The 27,005-nt window shown below is 26.1% G+C and overlaps 7 protein-coding genes across 7 annotated transcripts; 2 read left to right on the top strand and 5 right to left on the bottom strand.

Moving 5' to 3' along the window:
• Window positions 1-923: 923 nt before the first annotated feature.
• On the top strand, window positions 924-2,480 carry MKS88_005614 (tRNA-splicing ligase RtcB; the record flags this gene model as incomplete). The annotated part of the gene is made up of 1 exon (XM_067218893.1): window positions 924-2,480. The coding sequence occupies one exon, from the start codon at window positions 924-926 to the stop codon at window positions 2,478-2,480; it is 1,557 nt and encodes a 518-aa protein (XP_067070823.1).
• Window positions 2,481-4,614: 2,134 nt separating this feature from the next.
• Window positions 4,615-7,257, top strand: MKS88_005613 (uncharacterized protein; the record flags this gene model as incomplete). The annotated part of the gene is made up of 1 exon (XM_067218892.1): window positions 4,615-7,257. One exon carries the CDS (start codon window positions 4,615-4,617, stop codon window positions 7,255-7,257), a length of 2,643 nt encoding a protein of 880 aa, XP_067070822.1.
• Window positions 7,258-8,434: 1,177 nt separating this feature from the next.
• MKS88_005612 (uncharacterized protein) lies at window positions 8,435-10,741 on the bottom strand (the record flags this gene model as incomplete). Its single annotated transcript, XM_067218891.1, has 2 exons — window positions 8,435-10,496; window positions 10,734-10,741. 2 exons carry the CDS (start codon window positions 10,739-10,741, stop codon window positions 8,435-8,437), a joined length of 2,070 nt encoding a protein of 689 aa, XP_067070821.1.
• Window positions 10,742-11,316: 575 nt separating this feature from the next.
• On the bottom strand, window positions 11,317-13,960 carry MKS88_005611 (FbpA domain protein; the record flags this gene model as incomplete). Its single annotated transcript, XM_067218890.1, has 2 exons — window positions 11,317-11,395; window positions 11,532-13,960. The coding sequence occupies 2 exons, from the start codon at window positions 13,958-13,960 to the stop codon at window positions 11,317-11,319; spliced, it is 2,508 nt and encodes an 835-aa protein (XP_067070820.1).
• A 1,247-nt stretch (window positions 13,961-15,207) lies between these two features.
• Window positions 15,208-16,740, bottom strand: MKS88_005610 (protein TSSC1; the record flags this gene model as incomplete). The annotated part of the gene is made up of 1 exon (XM_067218889.1): window positions 15,208-16,740. The coding sequence occupies one exon, from the start codon at window positions 16,738-16,740 to the stop codon at window positions 15,208-15,210; it is 1,533 nt and encodes a 510-aa protein (XP_067070819.1).
• A 1,228-nt stretch (window positions 16,741-17,968) lies between these two features.
• On the bottom strand, window positions 17,969-20,464 carry MKS88_005609 (heptatricopeptide repeat-containing protein; the record flags this gene model as incomplete). The annotated part of the gene is made up of 1 exon (XM_067218888.1): window positions 17,969-20,464. The coding sequence occupies one exon, from the start codon at window positions 20,462-20,464 to the stop codon at window positions 17,969-17,971; it is 2,496 nt and encodes an 831-aa protein (XP_067070818.1).
• A 2,510-nt stretch (window positions 20,465-22,974) lies between these two features.
• Window positions 22,975-24,507, bottom strand: MKS88_005608 (inner membrane complex protein 1h; the record flags this gene model as incomplete). The annotated part of the gene is made up of 1 exon (XM_067218887.1): window positions 22,975-24,507. The coding sequence occupies one exon, from the start codon at window positions 24,505-24,507 to the stop codon at window positions 22,975-22,977; it is 1,533 nt and encodes a 510-aa protein (XP_067070817.1).
• Between the last annotated feature and the right edge of the window lie 2,498 nt (window positions 24,508-27,005).

Genomic DNA, 27,005 nt, shown 5'->3' with positions numbered 1-27,005 from the left:
ATATTTTTGCGCATATATTTGTCCGTGTATGTATTTTTATACATATAAACACTTTCTCCTTATTCCCAATTATTTACTTCGTTCCGGACAAATTTCTACCTTATCCAGTTCTCCACTTTTATACGCAATTTTTTTTCTCGTATTTCCATTTTCCATTTTCCTCATTTTTCCATAGCTTCCTTTTACCATTGAACTCCTTTTACAGTAGTTTTTTATTTTTTATAAAAACATTGTTAAAGCTTATAACAATTTAATTATGTAAAAATGACAAGTAATGAAAAATATAACAAAATATATAAAAGATGGGAAAAAAAAAAAAAAATTATCATTATGTAGGAACATCCGCCCTGTCAGTCTATCAGATGTGATAAATACATTTTCTTTATATATTACAAAGTAGTAGCACTTTTTTACAGCAGATGTAGCATATGTATTTTTCTTTTTTTTTTTTGTTTCCGTTTTGCAAGCTGTACGGTGTGTGGTGGGGAAGTAAATAAAAGGCATAAAATAGAAATTTCATAGGACGCCTTTTACTCTAATGGAGGTTTAAACTTGTGTTGTTTACAATGAATAATGCAAACTTTCTATGTTTCTTATCAAGATGATAATTAAAAAAAAAAAAAAAAAATGTAACGTATCGTGTGCATTTATATATACATACATATTTATGTACGTACACACGGTGCATATAGTACATATTCGTTAAAATATCCCATAAATTAATAGAAAAATTAAATACTATTTTTGAACTTTTTCTTTTCGCTTTATAGTATCATGAATTTTTAAGAAGAAAAAAAATAAAAGCAATATATCTATATAACAAAAAATGATTCGTATACTCATTTATAGGGTACATATTTTAAGAATTTTTTTTTTTTTTTTTTTGTAATTTTATAAATACGTCTCCAGAATGATCATATAACATGAAATTTTTGTTAATCGCACTTATGTTTAACTTCATTCCTTTTGGTTCAATAAATAGCATGTTCCGAATATGTTATATAAAAGGTACTGTTTTCCATCCAACAAAAAGAAGCGAAAATAGTTTAAAATTTCTAAAAAAAAGATTAACAAATATCTGCTCAGTTAATAATAATAGTGTAGAAGAATATTATGGAATTAGTGAGAGAGGATTTAATAATGCTAGGAAACCTCCATATTTATTAAATTTCGAAAATTCAAATGATATTTTAGCATATACTAACGAAATTGATGATGCTTGTTTAAATCAAATTAAAAATTTGGCTAGCTTGAAAATTATAAAAGGGCATGTAGCTATATTGCCAGACGTACATTTAGGGAAAGGAATAATAATAGGCTCTGTGTTTTTGACAAAAAATTTTATTATACCTAATGGCGTAGGTGTTGATATAGGGTGTGGCATATTATGTGTAAAAATTAATAACTTAAAAAAAAAACACCTAAACGATAAGGTTATAAATAGTTTATATAATAAAATAAAAAGTAGCATTCCATTAGGTTTCGACTCTCATGATAAGGAAGTTTTGGATTCTAAAAAAGTGCTTGATAATTTAATAAGTAAATATGCCAGTAATAATATAAATGATATAATTAAATCAAAGCATTTCAAGCAGATGGGTTCCCTTGGAGGGGGGAATCATTTTATTGAAATTGCATATGACGCATCTACAGCTTGTGCAGAAGAGGTGGGGCTTAATAACAGGTCGTCAGTTAATACTATAAGTAGAAATAACAATAGTTGCGGAAGGAACACTTATAATGAAGCATCAGCTGAGAGCCCTGAAACTTGTCATTCCCTAGGAGAATCAGATATATACATTTTAATACATTCAGGAAGTAGAAACTTAGGGAAAACAACAGCAGAGTTTTATGATGAACTTGCTAGTGAAGAGAGCAATATGAAAAAAAATGATCTGGCCTATCTTGATTTGAGAAAGAAACATGGAAGGAATTATTTAAAAGACATGAAGTTATGTTTAGAGTATGCAAAATATAACAGAATATATATGATGAAAATAATTGAAAAGATTATTTATGAAGAAGTAAAATGCCCATTAAATTGGGAGAGTTTGATAAATATACATCACAATTTTTGCAATCATGAATTAGTTTCATATGTTGATAATAATGAAATTAAAAAGGAATACATGTATGTTACAAGAAAAGGAGCAACATCATCTAAAAAAGATGAACTAGGTATTATTCCAGGTAATATGAAAGTTGGTTCATATATAGTAAAAGGAAAAGGAAGCACTCTATCTTATAACTCCTGTTCTCATGGATGTGGTAGAGTGCTTAGTAGATCTAAGGCAAAAAAGGTTATTAATCAAAACGATTTTGTTAATATTATGAAGGGAATAAGGTGTGACACAAATAACAAAATTCGAGATGAGGCACCACAAGCGTATAAAAATTTAAAAGATATTTTAAAAAATCAAGATACACTACTACATATAGTTAAAAGGCTGCTTCCTCTCATTAATATTAAAGGGTTTTAAGAGCCACACATGACTGTGTGTCTAAGCATGTGTATATATACACAGTACATACTACATAATACGTACGCATATGCACACACATATACGTATATTCATACGTACATTCATACGTACATTCATACGTACATTCATATGTACATATTTAATACATGTGCATATATTACATTACATGTACAACTTTTACAATTTTATTACCCCTTTTTGGTAAATTTGAAAATTTCTTTTTGTTGTTATTTATTATACGTTAAATTATTATCCCTAGAATTATGAAGTTCTATGTATCTTATTTTTTTTTCTTTTCAATTATAACTTTTTTTTGTTAATTTTTTTTTTTACATTTTGCAATGTACATGCACACTTATCCATAACATACTGTTTATATATGTATATATATATATATATGCATGTATGTATACAATAATTTATACTGTTCGCTTTTAACCGTTTCCCCCAATTTATTTTCTACACCTTTAGTATAATTTATAATATATATATTCAAAATTTAAGAAGGAACGAGCCTTTTTTTCTTATTATATTTTATATAATAAAAGCTTTGTTTGCCTTCTGCCTTTTTTTAATTTTTACTGCTATTCAATTTTGATTTTTTCTTAATATTTTTGTTTATTTCTTTTTTTTAATAAAATTTGAACCTTGCACAATCACAATTTGTTTATTTTTATAGTATTACTATAAAAAAAAAAAAAAAAAAGCAGGTAAGAGATTTTTTCTTTCTCCTTTTTTTTTTAAATAAAAAAGAAAAAAAAAAAAATTTCTTAAAATTCTTACATGAAAAAATTTATATAAAATAAATTATTTTTTTTTCTGTTATATTTTTATTAATTTTCTATTTAATGTTATTTTATACATTTTTAATAATACTTAGTAAAATTCTGTTATAGCAAATTAAAAGAAAAAATCTCGTTTTATAATTTTAACCTTAAATACCTCATATATACATAAAATGATTACAATCAAATATTAAACAAAATAAAAATAATAAAAATATTATATTCGATTTTGAAAAGGAAAAAAAAAAAAAAAAAGGATTATGAGCAAAAAGGAAAAATAAAATGGATTATATGATTATATGCAAACAATTATAAAATGGAATAATTAGCAAGTTTATAAAATTAAGAAATTTTTAAATGAAAGGTATATATACACTAATATATAGGTAATATAATTTTTTTATACATAGTTGCATATATATTTTTTACAACATAAATTAAAAAAAATATAGAAAAAATGCCTTTAAAAATATAACTAAAAAAAAAACACATTATATAAATAATATTCTAATTTTGTTTAATAGAGCCAACATGTAAAAAGCTTATTTATAACAATGAATTATTTCGTAATGGACGGTTGTTATATTTATATATAGTGTTAAAAAAAATACTCACCAAGAGAAAGAGTCTCGTTATAATTGGAAGCATATATTCATCATTTTTTCGACCTCATTGAAGATTCGATAGTAACATCAATGTATATATATACATATTATAATATGTACTTAAAAAAAATAGTATTATTATTCATGAAATTCAACTTTTTTATATTTGAAAAGATGACAAATAGAATTTTTACAAAGGAATAAATGTTCACTTCTGAATGTTTGCTTCAACATTATTGCATAAAAAACGTTATAAGTGTTTTTATTCCACAAATCTATTGCTGCGTACAAAAAGATTAAAAAAATTAAACAAAATTATAAAAAAAAGTAAAAAATAAAAAAAGAAAATAGAAAAGAAATCGGTGAGTAAATAAAGCAAAAGAAAAATAAAACAAAGAAAACAGAAAAAAAAGAAAAAAGAAAATAAAATTTAAAATAAAAAAAACAAAATAAATATACGAAAGAATTCAAAATTTGTATATTCAAAATAAGAAAGAGTAGTAATAAAAAAGTAGCCACACAGGGCTAAGGAAAGTATATAGAAATTAGAATTCATATAACGGTTGTTATAGGCAGCTAATTTATATTATATATGTATATTTATTTGTATACGTACCTATTCATGTACACGATAAGCAGAAAATTTTTATGAGCAGTAAGGGTAGAATAAAGCAGTTCAAAAAAAATGAGTTGTAATCATATAACATATTTTAAATGTAACAATATACGTCGTTTTAAAAAATGATAGAAGATACGATAGACTTCATTTTTACCGTGATATTAGACGCAGAAATATACATTTGCATCTTTGTTTTATTAACATACTTAACAACAAAAAAAATTAATAAGCTAATTAAATCTGACATTTTCCAAAATGATAAATTGCTTAATAGATTGTCAAAACATTTTTACCTTGTTGATGTGAAGGCATATTTTAGTCCCTTTAAATATATGTTTAAGAGTATAATTTACCATATTTACTATTTCGTAACCGTTCTTTTTTTAATTTATTTATTTCGTTTATATGTAAGTAGCAAAAAATTAATTCAAAATCATGCTTTGTCCTTTTTTAATGTTATAAATGGTGACTCCTTAACATCAGATGATATTGATTTGTTTTCAAGTGACGAAGAAACTAGTAGTTCTCTTATCGTAGCATTTCTTTTTGGAGTATTTACTTCCTATATTTTTTATAAAAACATTAGCAGAATTTTTAGAGGAAAGGAAAAAAACATAAGTATACATAAACATAACTTATTAATTTATTTCTTTGAGTTAGCAAAATATAACTTCAGAGAATATATAAAAACGAAACCAAAAAATAAAAAAGGTACTAGATTCAGATTTAATGTAGACACAGATGTTAATCCTCATGAAGCTGCTATTAATAATAATGTTAAGGCAAAACAACGTGAAAGTGGTAAGAAGAATGATAATAATACTAATGTAATAGTAGTGAAGCCAAGGAGAAACCCTTTATTCGATATGTTTAGAATAGTATATTTTCATAATCATGTATTAAATAATGAAAAATTATTATACAATAATCATATAAATAGTACAGTAGAGGACGAGAAGAAAAATGAAAAGAGCAGGAATAGCCTTCTTTTTATTCTTTTGAAAATTTTATGGACTATACTATTAAACATATCAAATGAAAATTCTAATAAGAAAACAAGTGTGCAACAAAATAATAACAGTAAGGATACTCAAGTGAATAGCAAGCAAATGGGAAAAAGCGCCGACGAAATGACTCCTACAGCTGATCAAGCAAAATTTGAGCAATTAGAAGAAAGTAAAGAAGATATGAAACAAAATAATAATAATGTAAATGCCAAAAAAATGGAAAAAAGGGAAGAAAGTGTGGAACAAAATAATGATAATGTAATTGTCGAACAAGTAGAAAAAAGAGAAGTAAACGTGAAACAAAATAATGATAATGAAAATACCGAACAACAAGAAAAAAGAGAAGAAAGTGTGGAACAAAATTATGATAATGTAATTGTCGAACAAGTAGAAAAAAGAGAAGTAAACGTGGAACAAAATAATGATAATGAAAATACCGAACAACAAGAAAAAAGCGAAGAGAATCTGAAACAAAACAATGATAATACAAATGTCGAACAAATGGAAAAAATTGAAGGAAGTAAACAACAGAGTAAAGAGGAAAAAGGTGTCAAAGCGACTGAGCAAAAGTCCAATGATGACAATATCCTTGTTAGTGAAAACTTGGATGAACTTATAAAAGAAATGATAATGAAAGGACGTAAATTGATTGGTGAAAATAAGGAAGAACTGAAAAATGCAAAAAATGAAAATATTAAAAAAAATGTAAAAAGTGATAAACAAGATAATAATATAATAAAATTGTGTGATTTTAATATAAAGACATATGAAGTATACACATGCAAGTCCCGTTTCGAATTTAAAAGTATAATAGAAGTATTAATGTTACACGTACCAATTTATTTTTTTTTTAAAAATAAATTATATGTTAAAACTTTTTTTACCCTTGCTATGTACTTACTGAATTTGATGGTATGGAACTTCATAACATTTGTATCAATGATAAAACCAAACTTATTTGTGTACTACTATGTGTTTAATGAACACATTTCTCAAATATTAAGTGAGAGTATAAGTGAAAATGAAAAGAATCTTATTTTGCATTTTTTTTACGGATTTTTTTGCGCTTCCATAATATATTTAAAATATCATTTTAATATGGAATTTAAATTAATAAAAATGGATGATATGAATCATTTCCGAGCTTTAATTAATAAATGTTTAAATGAGACCCACAAATTGAAATTAAAAAAAATAATTAAAAATTATGAATACCTTAAAATCTTCCCATTAGTTCTTGATCAAAAAAATAAAAGGATATATATCGAACAAAGTTTATTAAGAAGTGCAGAAGAATTAGAGCAAGTATACAAGAAGAGAAAATTAAAAAATACGAAAATGTATTTACAAAATATAAAACATATAGTTAAATATTGCGATGAAGATACAGCTAATGAATTAGTACGAACACTGAAATTTGTTTTGTTAAACGAATTACCCCGTAAGGTTGCACTTAACTTGTCTTTTAGATTATGCAATGAAATATACGATAAGATGAAAATAAATAACAATTTAATTCCACAATCCACATCCGAACATCCCTCCGATTGTATGTGTGCCTCTCTGAAAAATAGTATAATGCATAATCTTATGAAATGTGCAGAAGATATTAAATCTAATGAGTCTGCTAGTAAAAACACTAATGAATGTGCTAATGGATACACAAATGATTACGCCAGTGGAAACACAAATGAGTGTGCAAGTGTTAACATGACAGAAGAAAATACAAAAATTATGGATCAAACGAAAACTGAATGAAGCTACGAAACACATACACAAAAAAAAGAAAAAAAAAAGCCATCAAATATATTATAAAAAGAAAATTTGTTTACAAAACGAATATGAAGAGAACGGAAGAAGGTAAAGGGATGACGAGGTGGATAAGCGCACTTTTTGAAAATAGGTGGGAATCAAAAAGAGAATTTTTGATAATTTAATAAAATGTATTTCCCTGCGAGGAAGTTATTTGTGATACATACATACATACATACAGATAGATAGATAGAGAGATAGATAGGTTTACAAATATACGTACATATTACTTTTTATATATAAATGTACTTATATATATTTCTGCACAAGGACTCTTGTACATGTAGAAAGTAAATTATCACAAATGAAAAATGAGTTTGGACATATGTAAACTCTGCGCTGGAAAGATGCAAAGTTGTTATTGTGCCTTCATTTAAATGTGCATCATATTAATATTTTGAATTTAATGCGTATGGCTGTTCGTACATATGTAAACGTATTTGTTCATATATATACATACATGTACATCCATAGTACACATATGCATTGGAGTTCATTTCTGGAGAACAAAAATACAATAATACATTATTTTAATTATTACAACCCTTTAATGTTTGTTTAAAACGCTTCATTTGCGTACAAGATTTCTTTTTAGAGTTTTCAATTTTTTCTATTTGTAGCATATATTATTTCTTCGGTTTTGCTTATATTTGATAATATATCTTTTAATTTTACATCCCTTTGTTTTGTGTAATAAAATATAATTTAATTTAACTTCATTTCCCCTTGTTTTGTTTAGTTTAACTTTATTTTTCTTTGTTTAGTTTAACTTTATTTTTCTTTTAGTTTAACTCAATTTTATTGTCCCCTGTTTTGTTTAATTCATTTTTATTTTCCTTTGTTTTGTTTAATAATATTTTCTTTTAATTTTATTTTATCTTCCTATTCACTCTATTTTAGCTTTATTTTATTATTATTTTATTTCATTTTCCCCCTTTATCGCTCAATTTTATTTTTTTTTTTGTTTATATTTTATTTTTTTTACCTTCTTAACAACTTTAATATATATTTTCCATTCCCCCCTTTTCTCACCTCATTTAATAACATTCGCCTATTTTCTATTTAAGGCATAAAATATGCTTTAATTTTAATTATCCAGTATTACGTTACTAATTTTATAAAGTCAAAATGGATGTCTATTCCAAGCATGCTTGTCTTTTTTTCTGTTTAAAAATTTTAAGGGATTTTTCTCAGGAATATACTGATATTTGTAATTTTCATATAACTCGGAGTGTGTGTAATATACTGGTAACAACTCATTCTTATCATCTGTTATGGCTGTTTGCTTTTTTAACCAATTATCAAAGATATGAACACCTTCATCCCAGTCATATTTATATTCAAATTTATGATTCACTTTTTTTTTGTTTTTATATTTGTTATTAAGTGAATAGAATTTTTTAAAATCTTCTTCAAAATCGTAGTTATCATCAAAAATACCAACACCAATGTAAATATTCCCAGCGGGTCCTAAAATAACATAATCCTTATTATTTTCAATTCTTTTTAAATTTACTTTTGTTTTCAATAAGCATTTGCATAAATTTAAAGAAGACGTAATATAATCAGCTGATTCTTTATAAAATGAATTCGTATGAATATAATTATATTCACTAAAAGCAAAAAAAAAAATTTTCACAGGTAAATAAGACCCCGGTTTCATAACTAGTTTCAGTGCACAGTAACCATCAATGGAATTATTCATACCATCAGGGTAAAACCATAATTGCAAAGAATCAAATCCTCCTAAATTGAAAATTTCCGATTTAATTGGTTGTCCTGATCTTTTTGTATATTGCTTACATAATAAAGGTATAAAATTAATTGGCCATATAAAATTCATACCTACTGATATATTTGCTGGGTATGTTTCAGCTGATCCTATAAATTGTACATCAAAATAATTATTTTGTACTTTGTCTAAACTTCCAAACCCTGTATTATTATGAGTTCTTTGATAATAATTATTTGAATAATAATTTTCCTCTAACTTTTCTTGATCTGTTGAATCAAGAAGATCTTTTACCATATCATCATAATATCTCCAATTTCCTCTTTTAATATCATTCTCAATTTTGGAACAACCCCATCTCCTTTTTTGCTTTATTCCACTGTCTCTTATTTTTTGCACCTCTCTTTTACGACCTGTTCTTAAATGTATATTCGATGGGTTTATATAACTTGGAAACTCCGAATCGAATTCACTCTTTTCATCTAACTCTTTTAAATTTTCCCCATGATTTAAATAAATGTACCCTGGGTAGTCCCTATCATATAGAACATCTCCTAAAGCAGAATCCATGTGATGATGTTTTCCGAACTTTTTATATTTTGCAATCCTTTCTTCCTTTGTTAAGCTTTCCCCTTTGGTATCGTCGCTATGTGTATCTGTTCTGCAATCCGTACTTCCGGTTGTACTGCAGTTGGGAGTACCCTTTGGTATATCACTTGTACTTCTATCCTCTTTTCCTAACACTAACTGTACTTCCCTTTCAAACTCATTCAACATACCCTTTTCATCTGCCGTATTTCGTACAGTTTTTATGGCGTTTTCCCCATTTTGACCATTTTCGCCTTTCTCTCCCTTTCCCATTTGGCCATTATTTACATTTTCACTTAAACCCTTCTGAGAGTCACCCATATATTTCTTCTCACTATTTGATTTGATACATTTGTCATAATCTAAATTACTAAATTGTGTAGAAATTTCGGGTTTTATTTTTATCTTCCTACTATCAGGAAATCCTTGAAAGTCCTTTCCGTCAATCATCAGAAGTGGCAACCCTTCATACACGGAAATGTTCTTCGTGCCACTTACTTCTTCTTCTTCTTCTTTTGTTTTGTGTTCCATTGCTACGTACTCCTTTACTTCCCTCTTTTCTGTCGGTATCTCTTCCTCTTTTAACTCTTCTAGTCCTTCTGATTTATGATAATCTTCCAACTGCTCGTACAAAGAAGGACATATCTCTTTTAAATTTTCTACCTCTTCTAGATTAAGACAATTTTCATTATAATTAGTTTTTCCCTTCTTATTTGGCTCATCAGGAAATAAATTTTTAAATTGTTTCGGATTGAAAAAATTACCTTCAGCAAAAAGTTTTTTCCATTTTTTTTTTTTTCTCTGTCGGAGTATATCTTTTTTCCTTCTATGAGGAATCTCTTCTCCCCCTTTTGAAACGTCTTTCCTTTTATGTTCTGTGTAAATCCAATTATTTTTATATGAGCACTTTTTACATTACTAATTTTGTTACCTCTCCTATCTTTTAAAATAGTAGTATATACAGGAAAAACACTTTTACTTTTTCTTTTGCTCTGGCTTTTGCTGTTTCGTATGCATAAATTATTTTTTAAAAACAAGTAAGCGATTATGATAATATTTAAGAATGAAAAAATAGATAGCATTATAATTATTATAAAAATACCTTCTCATTTGTTGGGAGTTCTTATATTACACCGCATTTCAGTAAAACGGTGATCGTAAAATTAAATTGTATTTAATATAAACCTCGTGATGATGCAATTTATAATACTTAAATATGTTGGGGGCACAACAAGATGATTATATTCCAACTATTTCGCATTATTTTTTTTTTTTTTTGCTCTTACACCTGCTTGTGTTTCATGCTTCCCTTTTGCATTTGGATTTATTTGTCATTTTTTTTTTGCTTTACATTGCAATTTTTGGATTGATTTGTTACTTTTTTGCTGTACATTGCATTATATTGCTTTGTTTTCTTTTAATTTTTTTTTTTTTTTTCTTATTATCTTACACTTTTTTATTAAAGAAAATAGAAAAATCACGAAGTGCGAATATTGGGGAAATGTGCAAATAAGTACTTTTTGCAACACTGCCAAAAAATTTTAAATTAACGTAAATAAAAATTTATAATAAAAAATAAATATTTTGTACAAAAAAATTACAGAATATGTAATGCATAATTCTGTATTATGTAGAAATGCAGAATATAAGAAAAAAAAAAAAAAAAAAAAAAAAAAAAAAACTTCCTATTTCTTTTTATTAGAAAGTTCGATCTCCTTATTTCTTTCCTTGAGGTCTTTTATAACACTTGATACTTTGCTTGGTCTGAAAAGGTGGAAAGCGGAGAATTATGAATATGTGCATATTTGTATGCAAGAATACACACCTGTGGGGTGGTTATATGTGCAAAGGTACTCTATAGAAATATAGAGAATATACACATGTAATAAATCATTCATACCTGCCATATACTAATTTGTATCTCAAAACTTCAACCGCTCCTTCGCTTAAGGTGTTATCCTTTAAAACATACTTTCCAATGGTGAAACAGACGAGGGTTTTATCGAGCTTTCTTGCTTTGGAAAAATAGGCAGCTATATTTGCAGCATATTTAATATCATCGTCAACGTTTATATCTTCAACATTTAGGTCTGCCGTAATTATTTTACCATTAATTTTTTTATTTCTTAATATGACATGACCTCCTGGATGTTCATGTACGTGAAACCACAAATCGTTGAATTTTAAAATTTGTGTTGATATTCTTTCATTTTGTTTACTATTTCTACCTACTATTATAAATGGAGAAGATAAATCGGTTTCATTAACTTTAATTAAAAGAGAGCCTTTATAAAGATTTTGAGATGTTTTAATAACATTGGGTTGAACATTTAAAATTTTTTTTTGTAATAATTCTTCTTTCTGTTTTTTTTCTTCCATCCTTTTTACGTATTTTTTTCTATTATCTTCTATTGAATTAAATTTTAATTCATTTTCTATTAACTTTAATGCATCAAAAGTTTTCTTGTCTATCCAGTCTTTCATTTTCGATATAGTATGATTAAAAACACTCAGCTTATTTAAGTTTTCATGTAACAAATAAGCCTTTTCACATATCTCTCGTTCACTTTTATACTGCATCAGCATTTCTTCATACAGTGGTATCTTCTTTTTAATAAATTCTTTGCAATATTTTAATGTTGAGTAAAATTTATTTACAGAAAGGGACTTTCCGTAGTAATAGTAGACCAGTTCGATGACTGTTTCAAAGTATGTTTCTCTGTTTTTGGTATCAGCCAATTTGCTGCTCTCAATTTTTGCATCATCCATTTTGCCGCTCTCAATTTTTGCCTCATCCATTTTGCCGCTCTCTATTTTGATATCCATCATTCCTGATTCCTCCTCACCATCTTTGCCGTATCCTTCCTTTGACATTTCCTTTCTGTAATCATAAGCTCCTTCATCCTTTCCACTCTTGTTAACCGTTTGATCTGCAAACGATTGCTTCACCTCTGTGCCAGTAATATCTGCAGTTACACTTGCCGTAAGAAACCTACGTGTTTCGGCGCTATGGTACTTATGTTCAGGGGTATTCAAAAATGCATAATTAGTTTTTCGTGTCAAAAACTTCACAACACAATAAATGTTCAATGTGTGATCAAAATGAGGATAAAAAATGAGCGTGTCACATTTTTCTTTTAAATTTAAAAAGCGAATCCATTTAATATATGTATTATTAAAAAAGTCTAGTAGCAAGCCTGGGTCTATATCTGAAAATTTTATATCACTTGAAATATTTAAATGATCAAAAAATTTTAAAAGTATATTATAACTGAGTCCTTCATATAGATCTAATATGGACGAAATGAAGTTTTGCTCTTTTCTTGATTTAAACAATTTTAAAAAAGAAGAAAAAAATTCATAATGATTCGGAATTATTTTACATTCATCATTGGTAGGGAATATATACGTATGTCCTTCTTTAAAAGATTTATCTATAGTTTTTTCTGTTATATAATTATGGGGAGAAATTAAAATTTCATTATTTACTTTATTAATAACAAAAGAAATACAAGAATTATGATGTAGATCAAATAATAATGTTACTTTTCTACTAATGCTTGTGTTAGACAATATATCTTCAATATCAATATCTTCTTGAGTTTTTCTTTTTAATATAAAATCAATACATAATATTTTTATAAAACTTTTTTTCATATATATATTAGAAATAATGGAATATTTCAAAACGGGGTTTAATTTTTGTGCATAGTCATCATCTATGAATCGATTAAATAACTTCTTTATTTTTAAACCAAGAGAAATTACAGGATTCTGGTTATCATAACATATATATAAATAATATTCTTTTTCTCGTTTATTTAAATGTAAAACTATCGTTTTGTCGTCTGCTTGAGTTATATGATGTACTACACAGTCTTGTAATAATGCATTTAGTTCAAAAGATAATACATGTAATGTCGTATAATCTAATGGTTGATAGGAACAGTTTTGTTCTTCCTCATATTTATTATTCTTCATCTTATAATTATTAAAACTATTTTTAGAATTTTTAATTTCATTTGCCTTCTTTTCTAATATATTTATATACTTATTATCATTGGTTTCGCCATATTTTGTATATTTGAAAATGGTATCCATATTATTTTCTTCGTTGCATTGTGATACACTTAACTTTCTTTTATTAAAAAAAAATATTTTTTTCTTAACAACATATTTACTCCTATGTGTTCTTGGGGATATAAAGTGAAAGCTCTGCTTTCGTTGCAAATTAACTCGTTTACTAACAGTTACTACCCATGTATTCATCACACATAATGCAAATAAGAGAGAACAAATAAGCAACTCGCTAACTTTTTGAAGAAACATTAAGGTGAGCTAATTAATACGTCGTTTTATTTACCATCATTTTAGTTAATTTTGACAAGCTTAATTGGGAACCTAGGGTGGAGAAAAGCGTTTCAAACAAAGAAAATGTTATGAAAATAAAGTTGAGTAGTATGCAGTAATACAAAGCAACATAAAGCAATACGAAGCAGTATGAAGTCAAATGTAAAAACAAACAAAAATGCCACGTTTAAAAACAAAAGGAGCCATAAAAAAAGCCCAAAGAAGGTAATAATAAAGTTTTATATTTTTTTTTGGTTTGCTAAAACGTCTCCAATATAGGTTCTAATGAATGCCGTTCAACAGGTGTAAGCATTAACGTTGCGTTCTCACAAACGCTAAGTCGAAAAAAAAAAGTAAAAGAATTAAGAATACCACAAGAAAAAAAATAAAAAAAAATACACAAAAAGATAACGAAGCAGTTGAAACGAATCTTATTTTTTATTACAAAACTGTACCTTTTAATTTTCTGCTTCATCACTTTTAATATATTTAGCTAAAGAAGAAAGCTATTCCGGCTTGAACAATTTATAAAAATTTTATTACCAGTTTTGCAAAATTGTGTTGTAAAGTAACTTGAAAAAAAATGAATAGCATTAAATAAAGTATGATATATAAAGTACAATATAATAAAATAAATAAACGACGTAAAATATAATAATATAAATAAACGACGTAAAATATAATAATATAAATAAACGACGTAAAATATAATAATATAAATAAACGACGTAAAATATAATAATATAAATAAACAAAATAAAATATAATAATATGAATAAATAAAATAATATGTGGTAAATAAAATAATAAAGCGAATTAAATAATGTACGAGGGGACAATTTCAACTAAGAATTCTGAACAGCATAGAAGTAAAACTAAAATTATCATGGATATACATACGTTTATTCATACATTTGCATATGTGCGCAAATGCCAGAGTATCTACAACTTGCCACATTATATGTATGAATATTCTAATGTGGTAAGTCCAATGCAGTGAATGTTACCTTTGCACCCTTTACATATTCAGTTGTATTATCCCATATTTTCATAATTATGTTTATACATTATAAGACGGGAAAAAATTAAAAAAATGAATCAAATGAACGAAGGACAACACTTCTGGAATGAACAAATAAGCGCAAACGTAATATAATATTATATAATATTATACTATATAATACATTATTATATCATATATTGTTATATTTTTTTTCTTTTTTTTTTTACAAGAGTATTTTATATTTTTGTTCAGTAGGAACGGTATTCACAACGCACTTTCCATCGTATGATAAGGACGCAAAAACCCAAGCGTCCGTTTTGCTCCATATTCCTTTGTAAACAGATTCTTCATGATCTGTATAAGTTTTAATTAACTTATAATTTGTCTCCTTTTTTTGTAGATTTAAATTATTGGGGTATTCTATTTTATGTAATTTAACTGTATTGTCCGTACTTGTAGTTAAAAGTAATTCATCATGGTAATTATTAAAATTAAGAGAAGTAACCCAATGAGAATGAATATTAATAGTAAGAAAAGAATTTTTTAAATATCTTAAATCCCAGAATTTTATAAAACCATCATTAGATGATGATATTATAACGTTTGGTATATTAGGATTAAAATCAATGGATGTTAAATTAGACTTATGATTTGTATATGCGGAAAATATTTCCTTATTACTTTTAATATCGTAACCATATATATATATATCACTTATAACTGCTAATATATTTTCATGATGAGGATCGAATACTCCATAATTTAATTCCTTTTTAAGATTATTTGATTGTATTAAATTCATATCATTTTTATTCTTCTCAAATATATTATAACTATATTTGTCTATTATAGCTATTCTATGAAATTCTTTTTCATAATTATCTACGGCAATATTTTTAATTCCATCATATTCCTTACTACGTTTCAAATCACACAACTTATTTAACGGCACCTTCTTTTTTTCTCCAGGTAAATATACCTTCTTTATATTTCCATTATTTCTTGAGGAAATATTTAATTCACACCTGATCTCTTTCTCCTTCATATCATTTGAAATGTGTGAATTTTGATTTTCTTCTAACTTGTTTATATTTTGATGAGTCTCCTCTATTCCTTTTTTCTCCAGCAAGGTATCCACTTTGCGATCGACGTACACGCCTCTCGCTTTTACTGCATCCCACGCTTCTACTGCTTTCCTCGCTTCTATTGCATCCCTTGATTTTTCTGCTTCTATTACTCCTACCACCTCGTCCAATTGTCTTTGTTCTCTTTTTTGGCCATCCTCGAACGAAATATGCCGAATATCGTCCTCTTCCCTTTCAACATTTTCCGTCATCTCCTCTATGTAGTTTTCATTATATTCCTTTTCATCTAAATTATTTATATGTCCTATGAACAAGGAACAGGAATATTTCATATCGTTTATATTCATCCTGTTAGTATTCCCACCAGATGAGCAAAACCCAGAAGTACATATGAGTACTTTTTTTTCTCCATCTTCATTTCCATACATATCTAAACAAACCATCTGTTCAATTTCTCCATTATGGTCAAATATTTCTACATTTCTAATAGATAAACTTTGATCGTTATACTCAATCAAGTGAATCTCATTGTTGCTAAAAGGATTATAGGAGCTTAATACAAAATAATGCAAGTTATATGACTGATTTGGCAAACGATTATTTACATTGTTTAAACATTTAGATTTATACGGTAAATAATACGTATTTTTTAAAATTTTACTGGAATACATTATATTTTTTTTATTTCATATACACAGATACCTACAAATAATTTTATTTAAATCCTACTAAGTGGTGTTTTGTTCTTGCCATATGGTTTATATAAAATAAATATATATATTTGTATATATGTATGTATATATGTATGTACGTATGTATGTACGTATGTTCGTACGTTCGTATGTTTGTACATCTATATGCACATATTCCTACTTACTTAAATACAGAATTCAGGAAAAACGTAATAAATGACAAATTTGCAAAATACAGGTAAAAACGGGAAAATAAAAAGTACATAATGGAATATGCCGTTCCAGAGTAAAATGATCAAACAAAGTGAGACTCATTTAATTTGGCAAAATTTATATATGCACATGAAGTATGTACCAATATTAATACATAAATATTTAAATGTAGACTCATATATATATATATATATATGTATAATTGTACATGCCTCAAATGACCGTTTTATTAACTAATATTCAAATAAAAAGCAGATCCATATTATTTTTTTCCTGTATAATTTAAAATGACATATTTATTTCTTCAATTTATGCAAAATTTTATAATTTACCGATTTTGTATCATATCCACATAAGTTGACTTTTAACTGTTTTAACAAGTTTAAATTGAAATCAAAAAAATTCAGCTTTTCTCATGAGAATTATTTTTTAAAAGAGAAATGAGCTTAAAAGAATTTTAATTTTTATTTTTTTTGCGCTTACATTTTTTGTATTTTTTTGTACTTTTTATTTTTATTTTTATTTTTTGTTTTTCAATATATATTTCGAATTAATCTCTTTTAGCAAATAGTTTCACATGCAGTAAAATTAAGAAAAGTTAAAAAAAAAAAAAAAAGAAGGAAATATTAGGATTTCAAGAGTAACTGCTGAAGGGAATGAAGTCAAAGTTGAAGTGTACATGTGTGCACAGATAAATATATTCATGCGGATATAGCTATATGGGGAAAAGAATGAAAAAAAAGAAAAAAAATCAAAAGTTAAAATTAACAAATTAACAAATTAACAAAGGGACAAAGGAACAAATAAACATAGGCGTAAAAGAGCGAAAGAGCGAAAGAGCGAAAGAGCGAAAGAACGAAAGAACGAAAGAACTTAGGAACAAAACAGAAAAAATATTTCCATTATAGTTGTAAAATTTAAGCCCAATTTGTTTAAAGGGAATAGTGCACCCTTCACCTATGGCCGTTACTACATTGTATGCTACCAAATATGGTCAATTTTTATAAAAGTTCCTCCATTTTTCTTGTAAGGTGGTAAGATCATCTACTGGTTCGTACTTTTTCGACAAAATTTTTTGAATTTTTTTTTTTCTTTTTTTGAATTTTCTTCCAATTTTATCATTTTCATTAGATTTATTTTGTTCGTTTATGTATTCTTTTATAAATTCTGTTTCTACTTGTTCAGCGGATTTTATTAATTTTTCCTTTTCGTAATTTACTTTTGGTGGTTTGTTCGAGGTCATTAGCTCTAAAAGACTTTTTGTCTTACGATTTCCCTTCTCATCAAGAATTTGATACTTATTTTCGTTTATTTTACTATTCTGATTATCTAAAATATTACAAAGTTGTTTATTTAATCTGCTATTCACTAAGGGAACTTCCTTGCTATTATAAGTAGTTCCTTGTGTGTCTGTTAAAAACATTTTTTCATACATTTTTAAAGTAGTTTCTTTTTTCTTAATATCGTCAGCATGATCATCCATGTTATTGAATAGCACATCCGGGTTTATGAAATGGCTAGGTTGTTCACTGTTATTATCACTTCTATTAGTAGTACCATCTTTAGGTTCATCGCATAGAATATCATTTTCATTAAAAATGGAGAAAAAACTTTCGTCATTCTCCTCCACTTCAACTTCGCTATGTTCCTCACCCATTTGACCTTTTTCATCCATCAAATGAAATCCTGCATGTTCCTGAGTTAATTTTTTCTTCTCTTCAAAATGCTGCATTTTGATTTTTAAAATTTGAACAAAATCCCCTAACTCTTTTTTTATATTTGACGTTCTGACTAGAAAAGAATTGCGCTCATTGCTTTCCCCCGATAGTTTGTCATTCTTCTTGTCAATTATGTCCATTTCATGTACTTTACCCATTTCGTTCACACTATCCATTTCAACCGATTTTTCCATTTTTGGCCCTATTTCGTCATCTATACACCTTATTGCATGTTCATAATTTTTGCAAATTAGTGTACACTCCTCATTCGTGCAATTTTCTACGTACAAATTTAAATACTTATTAATCAGAGAAAACATTTTCACATTAAAAATTCTTAAATTTGAGTAGGCACTTAAGATTATAGACAAACCTTGTTTAGTAAACTTGTTCATATTTTGAATGATTTGAAGGGATAAAATGTAAAAAAACAATTCGGATTTTATTTTTAATTTTGAGTAGCTGTAGCAAAGTAAACTTAAGCTTTGCGGGGATAAAGAAATTTTCTCTTTAATAATATATGAAGATAACAAAACAAAAAAATTTGTATCTCTAAATTTTAATTTTGCAAAAGAATAAGCAATAGTAGACAACGTTTGCTCATTCAAGTGATACTTTTCATCTAGTCTTGTACACACCATTTTAGTAAAAACGTCAAGAAATAATTCATTGTTCAGGGAAAAAACAGAACAAGAATAAATTAACTGAGAAAAGTGCTGAGTGTCTAAAGATACATAATTTTTCTTGTTTGAAAAATGAGAAATGATGTAATCAAATAATTCTTTTGAATAATATTTAACCTTCGAAAAAGCATGAGCAATTGTGCAAAGCAGAAAAGCGTTAGTATCATTTAAGGATGTCATTTTAAAAATATGATAAGATAAAATTTCACTTAAAAATTTATAGACATTTTGATTTTTCATTTTTTTCTTACAAAAAGCGTTAGTTACTAATACAATTTCTAAAAAGTTAAATTCTTTATATAATCTCTTAACTGCTTCTATAAATTTAGTCCATATAATTTTTTTATTTTCATTTTTGTAATTCATTTTTGAAAAACAGTTGATAATATTTGTCAATGACTTTGTATCGAATTCATCAATTCGTTCAATAATTTCATCAACCATATCAGCAATAATAATTTTGTCCTTTATTTTTAATTTGTAAAAGGCATTAATAACACTAGATATATGACTATGTTCAAAATAAGGGATTTTATGGGGTATTTCTTCACATATTCGACTGAATAAATTGTTGTCAATAAAATTGAAATGAGCATATGCATTTAATATTAATGAAATATCTTGAGGTACCCCTTTGTGTAATTTCCTTGGTATATGTTTTGCAAATGCTTCCAGTAACTTCTCATTTTTGTGATTAAATTTTCTCATTGTATTTAACACTAAAGACATCTCTTTTGTATTCATGCTATTAACAATAACAACAGCTCTTTCAGCATATCTATCTAATAATTCCTCATCATTTATGTTAAAATAGTATAAACGATTGCATAGCATTGCTAATTTTTTCGCTTTACATGATTCAGGCAAATATAATTCTCCTTTACTTAACGTATCAAAGTGCATTTTCTCTTCATATTTCTTAGGATTCTTTATTTTCTTTTCTATGTCTATAGGCTTTTTCCTTGGTTGTTCCTTTAACCCTCTTCTTTTGTTTTTCATGAATCGAAAGATCATTTCGAATATGGTTTTCCTCTGACATGGGATAAGCTTGCCCGTGCCAATAATGTTCCTCACATTGATAAGAATCATTGCGCTCGAAGCGTATTCTAGGTCACATACATATATATATATACTTACATTCACATACGTGCATATATACATACATAAGCACATGTATATATGTAAACAAATCTATGCGCTTACTGGCTCATTCTTAGCATATTCCGTCGAATAAAAAGGGGGGGGGTAAAAAAATAGCTCGTGTGCTACATTATCCTTATGTAGTTCTAACCAAGAATAACATACCTTTTCAATGTAAATAATTTATAATTAGCCATTAAACTCAAAAAAAAAAAAAAAAAATAAATAAATAAATAAAAATATAAATTAAAGTATAAATACAAATATATAAATACTAGCCTATATATAGGCTTACTTCTATATTAACACACTACATTAGTGGGCCACGTTTATGTAAGCTTATATATAATCATTGTGTACAGCTGATATGTGTGAGAAATATGTATTCACTTAATTATATATGCATTACATGAATACAGAAGCAATAAGATAATATGGCTGAAATTCTAATTTATTCGACAAAACACATGTATACATTAATGTAAATGTATAAGCATTTAAAAAAAGAAAAAAAGCATATATTTCATTTTTTTCTTTTATATTTAAAAAATGGTATACTGCATGTAATTCTTTTTCCTGTATGGGCCCTTGTGAGAACTAAAAGGAAGAACTGCATTTCATTGCTTGATTAATGTTGCGCTTTCGATACCATCATGCATACATACATGTAAGTATAAATATGTATTCATATATATATATATATATATATATATCACGTCTTTGATAGTGTTTCTGTTTTTCTATTAATTTTAATATTTCTTTTTTATTTTGCCTGTATAATTTTATTTTTTATATGTAGTTACGGGGCTCTTAAAAGTTTTCATTAGTTAAGGTTCTATGCCTTGGTTAATACTTTTGTTTACTTTTGCGTTCCCTATTAATACCAGTTATTTTACTGTGTATTATGTTCCTTCTTTTAAGCTAATTATGGTAGTGTACTTTCGTCAATTTTAAATTATAGCATTGAGTAACCTTTTCAACGTTTAAAGGAAAATAATGCAGTAGATATACATATATATATATATATATTTTTTTTTTTTTTTTTCTTTTACTGTTGATTTTATAAATTGCATTTAACAGTAATAAGAATAATTGCATGTTTAGGCTTCCATTTTTTTCTACATGATATGAAAGGAAAAAAAAAAAAAAAAGAAAATGATACCCCCGTATGTTGAATTACCCAAATTTATAAAATTAATAAAAAAAAAAAAAGTTCATATTTGTCCTCTAATAAAATTATTTCAATATGGGAACCTCATGTAATGTGTACCACTTGTGCAAAATTTAAAATTGTAAAAAAGATTAGTTCAGTAAACAACATGATATATATAGCAAATGCTCACATCACCTTTGTCTTAATATAGATATATTTAATTTTTCCAAGTAAAAATGTCATATGTGCTTATTTTATCTTTTTCTAAAGTATATTACTAATGTCATTATAATAATTAATGGGATGAATTCTAATATTTGCCTTTTATTTTATTTTCTTTTATTTTCTTTTCTTTTATTTTATTTTCTTTTATTTTATTTTCTTTTATTTTCTTTTATTTTATTTTTTTTTTTTTGTTCATTTAGTTCAATAGTTTTATACAGGAAAAAAAAAAAAAAAAAAAAATTCATACCTAAATGTATCTTATATTTTAGAAAAATTTAACAAGGTTATACTTATTAAATATAAAATGAAATGGAACTACATTCACCTTAAAATGAAGAAAAATAAGAAAAAGAGAAAAATAACTAAATGAGGCTATCACGGGTCTATTAAACTGCTATTGGTACAAATATTGCAACATAAGGGATAACATAAACGTAAAAGATGTACACATATAACATTAAGGTATAATTTAAAAAAAAAAAAAAACATGAAAATACAATTTGCGCATTCATTTATTCTCATTACACTTATCATATATCCTCATATGAGTCTAATGGAAACCATATGAAAAAAATTTATTGTCCTTTTTTATCATTTGCATTTTTTATTTTCTCATTTTTACGTAGACAAGTTTACTCTTTCATCTGTGCTTTACCACTTTTATTTTTGTTATATTTTATATTTATTTTTTCAGCTGGTTTTTCAAAAATTAAAAAAAACAAAAATTATTGATGCATACGCATATATTTATATGTGCATTCGTATATTATACTTGTACGTTTTTGTTGTGTATAAAAATGTAAACCAGTCTTATTAGCAAAATAGATAACAGAAAAAACAATTTTATAATAATTTACCATAATAACTAATTTTTGCAATTTTTTATTTTCATGACTTTCTGTCAAAAGAAGGTAACAAAATTTTTATTCTCAAAGAATGGTATATGTACCAGGGCGAATGTGTATGTACCTGAGTGTATATATATATATATATATATATATACGTGCATCCCCTCAATGGGCATACAAAAAGAAAAAAACAAAAAAAAACAACTGGTTTATAACACATATTGACAAAACATTCAATTATTTTCTTCAATATTTTTGACATCGGGAGTTCCGGGTACAGCTGGTGAAGGTAAAAAGGGGACTCGGTCATGATGAGCTAAAGGAGGAAAGAGAGATTGAGAGGTTCCTTTTTTTTTAAAACCATCAAATTCATAAACACCTGTCTTAGTGAGAATATCAGGCTGGATATTTTTTTTTGTACATGTAACTTTTCCAATTTCTGGAGGACAAGTAAAAACAAGTGGAGGAATATTATTATGAGTGGTGACTGAGCTATTCATAGATCCATCAGGATAATTCCACCTTAACCCGTCAGGTAAATTATGTACATGTGGGAAATTTTCTATTTGATTACACAAATTTTCATTTTTCCTATTATCATTATCGGAATTTAAAAAAAGAGAATTATAATTTATTGGAAGATTTTTAGGAGTACCAGAAACATTACTAGTTGACATTTTATTATTATCTAAAGGTTTTAAAGTTGTTTGAGGCATACTTATATTTGTTGTTATGGGTTCACAACAGTTCATAATATTTAGTTCTGATAATTTATTAAAACAATTCATTTGAGATAAAAAAGAATGTTGATTTTTAAATTCGCTATGTCCATTGTCCTTATCTCTTAGGTATTGTGTTGGTTTTAAAGGTGGAAAAGATTCAGAAACAGAGAAGGGAATATGTGTACCTAATTGTGGCATTTCCCCATTAGGTTTAAATGGAACTTCTACTATTTTTTCTACATATCTTGGAACATAATATGGCACTTCAACTGTTTTTATTTTTGGTACTTGTTTTATTACTGTTTGAGGTACTTCAATAATTTTTTCTTGTACTACTGGTTTGATTGTCTGTACTATTCTTTCTACATATTGTGTTACTATCTTAGGTACAATTTTGGGAGGATATAAACATGGAACTTCTACAGGTACTTCTACATATTTTACTCCTTGAGGTACTTCAATTATTTTTTCTTCTATCACTGGTTTTAGAACTTCTTTAGGTACTTCTTTAATTACTTCGGAAACACTTGGTACTAACTTGTTTACATTTAATTGCTTCATTACTTTTTCAAAAGTATGTTCATATTTTACATGTGGTATTTCGATCTCTCTTTGTTTTCTTTCCTTTTTTGAAACATATATTTCTCTCTCTTCTATTATAGGTTTTGCAACAAATTTTTCAGGAATATTTTTTTTAAATTCATCTGGTAAAGGCAAAGGTCCCAGTGCTGTCATCACTCGACGAGGATACGAACCTGCATGCATTGTATTTTCATGTATTCCTCTTACCATATTAGATGCAACTTGTTCCTTTTTTATTACAGGTAATATTAAGTTTCCCTTTATTTTTTGTTCTCCGCTAAAATTAGTAGTAACCACATTATTTTTACTTATATTTCCGGAGTTCGTATGTAATTCTGACACTTCTTCGTATATTTGTTTATCGATTTTTTCTAACATATTATTAGCTAGCTCGTCAAAGTTTATGTCTCCATTGACATCTTCGTAACTTTTATTCGATTCAGGTATATTTTGGTTTGACATCTTATGTATATGGAAGAGAAGTGGCAACAAAATGTTAGAAGCAAAAGGAGACAAAAAGTAGCAGTAAAGGAAAACAAAATGTGGAAGCGAAGTACGGAATAATATACCAGTGACAAGATATAGATTAACAAGCTAAAAAATAAAAATAGAGAAAATGAAAAAAAAAAAAAGAAGGAAAGTTGCGAAAATAACAAATTAGCGATTAAAATGTACAAACGTGTGTATGCAAAAAAAGAATGGGAAATATTTTCGCTTTTTTTTTCTTTTAAATATATACCGTTATATTTCTATAATTCGAGCTTTTTACAAACAAAAGTGACAGCTTATTAATTTACCCTAATTAAATATATGGAAACTTTAAATATCGAAAATTAAATATGTATTTTCTTCAGCTATGCATAAAATTTAGACAAAAAATGGAACAAGACATAAGATAATAACAAAACAAAAAAAAAAGTATAATATAATAGGTAGAAACAGTTACAACGATGGAAGCAAAATATTAAAATAAGAATAAATCATTAAAATCTTAACAAAATAAAATAACATTAATATAATGGAAGCAAAGATATAGAAATAACTGTATTTCGAAACAAATGACGAAGTAAAAGAAAAAAAAGAATTTTTTTTTTTAATTATGAACGTTACAAGCACAAATGAAATACTTTTTCTTTTGTTGTATTAAGGTTTTCTATTTATAATTAATAAAGACTTAATAATACATGTAGTTGATTATAAATTTATTTTTTTTTTTTTTTTAAATTAATATATAAAACAATATTTTTTAAAAAAAGAGAATTACTCAATGCTCTTACGTAGAGGAAAACGTGCAAGGAGCATAACTAAAAGAAAAAAAAAAAAAAAAAAAAAAAAAGGTTTAACTCTTTTAGAGTTTTTCAAACATTGTTTCTGCTTCAATCCCTTCATTTATATTTTAAGGCTAAGCATAAACTTATTTTACTTTTGTTTTATTTTCTATACAACAAATTTTTGTAGGTTTTTTGTTACTATTTTGTTTCTTTTTTTTATGTACTTAAATGTTCTAATTAATAGTACACACACATTTTCAAATGTATATATGTATTTGTATATATGTGTATTTATACATGCGCATATGTATACATAAAAAGAACAAAAAAAGCGGGCCTTTTTTCCTTTTTTTTTTTTATTTTAATACTCATATTTTTTTATATAATGTGTGTAAACGAAATAAAATAAATGTTATATATTTTTACATAAAAACTTAAGCCTTTTCATTATTCTTAAAAATTTTATGAATCTTTTCCTTCTTCCATTTATATAAAATTATTTATGTGTGTGAGGTAAATGAAAAAGAAGATAAAGAATAAATAGAAAAATAATATATAGATTCAACCTACAGATTACAAACAGTTTATATTCCTGCAATAAATGGTATATATTATATAGAAAGATAAATAGAAAAAAAGATAAATAGCAGCAGAAGGAAAAAGAAGCATTAGTGTGAAGTTATAAAAATTATGGAATTCCTATGAAAATTTTATGATAAACGAAATAATAAATTTATTCCTTAACAAATTTTTCTTTTTTTTTTCCCTTAACTTAATCCTCTTTATTGAATCATAGACTTATATTGTAGGACGTGTGTTACTTTACATACAATAGGAATACATTATAAAAATCTTTTTTATTTAAAAAAAAAAGAAAAAAGGAAATTTTAAAATTCTAAAAAAATGTAGATATTTTTTGCAAGTTCATTTATTGTTATATTGTTTTTCTTTATTGTTGTAATATTTTTTCTTATTTTTAACCATTCCGTTGTTCTGTCCACCTTAAATGCAAAAATGGGCCTAAAAATATATTTAGTATTTCTGTATTTACATATTCATTTATATGTATATATATATGTATACGTAAATATAACATTTTTTGTTATACTGTTATCTTATTCATATCAATAACAAATTTAATATTATTACTCACATATATCACAGATAACAATACTAATTTGCTTATTTCAGAAAGAAGGAAAATATTTTAGTTAAAAGAAGCTACAAACAGTAAACCCTTTATTAAACAAAGGTAAAAAGGGGCATGGAAAAAAAAAAAAAAAAAAAGACATAAAAACAAACATCAAAATATCAATTTGTTAAAAAGTTATTTCGTTAAATTTTTATATTCATAAAATGTCATTTTGTTAAATTTGTGTATTCGTAAAACGTTATTTTGTTAAAATGTCATTACCTTTAAGTAATTTTATCTCAAGTACTATTTTTTCAAATATATTCTTAGGATGCATTCTGGTGCGCATTTGTTTGTAACTTACAATTGTCGAAAAAAAAAAAAAAAAAGAGTAATATATATCTGTAAAAATCGTATCGTTGCACAAATAGTTAAGAAAATAAAAGGAAATGTAAATCTAAGGATTCATAACAAAATGATGAAAAATGTTCCATTTATATTAAGAGATGTTAAAATAATCAATGGAAAATTGCATTTCTTATTTCTCATATCTCTTA

This window comes from Plasmodium brasilianum, chromosome 14, assembly GCF_023973825.1.
Source record: "Plasmodium brasilianum strain Bolivian I chromosome 14, whole genome shotgun sequence".
In the NCBI taxonomy this organism is placed as follows: domain Eukaryota; phylum Apicomplexa; class Aconoidasida; order Haemosporida; family Plasmodiidae; genus Plasmodium; species Plasmodium brasilianum.
This window is presented reverse-complemented; position numbering and strand designations above follow the sequence as displayed.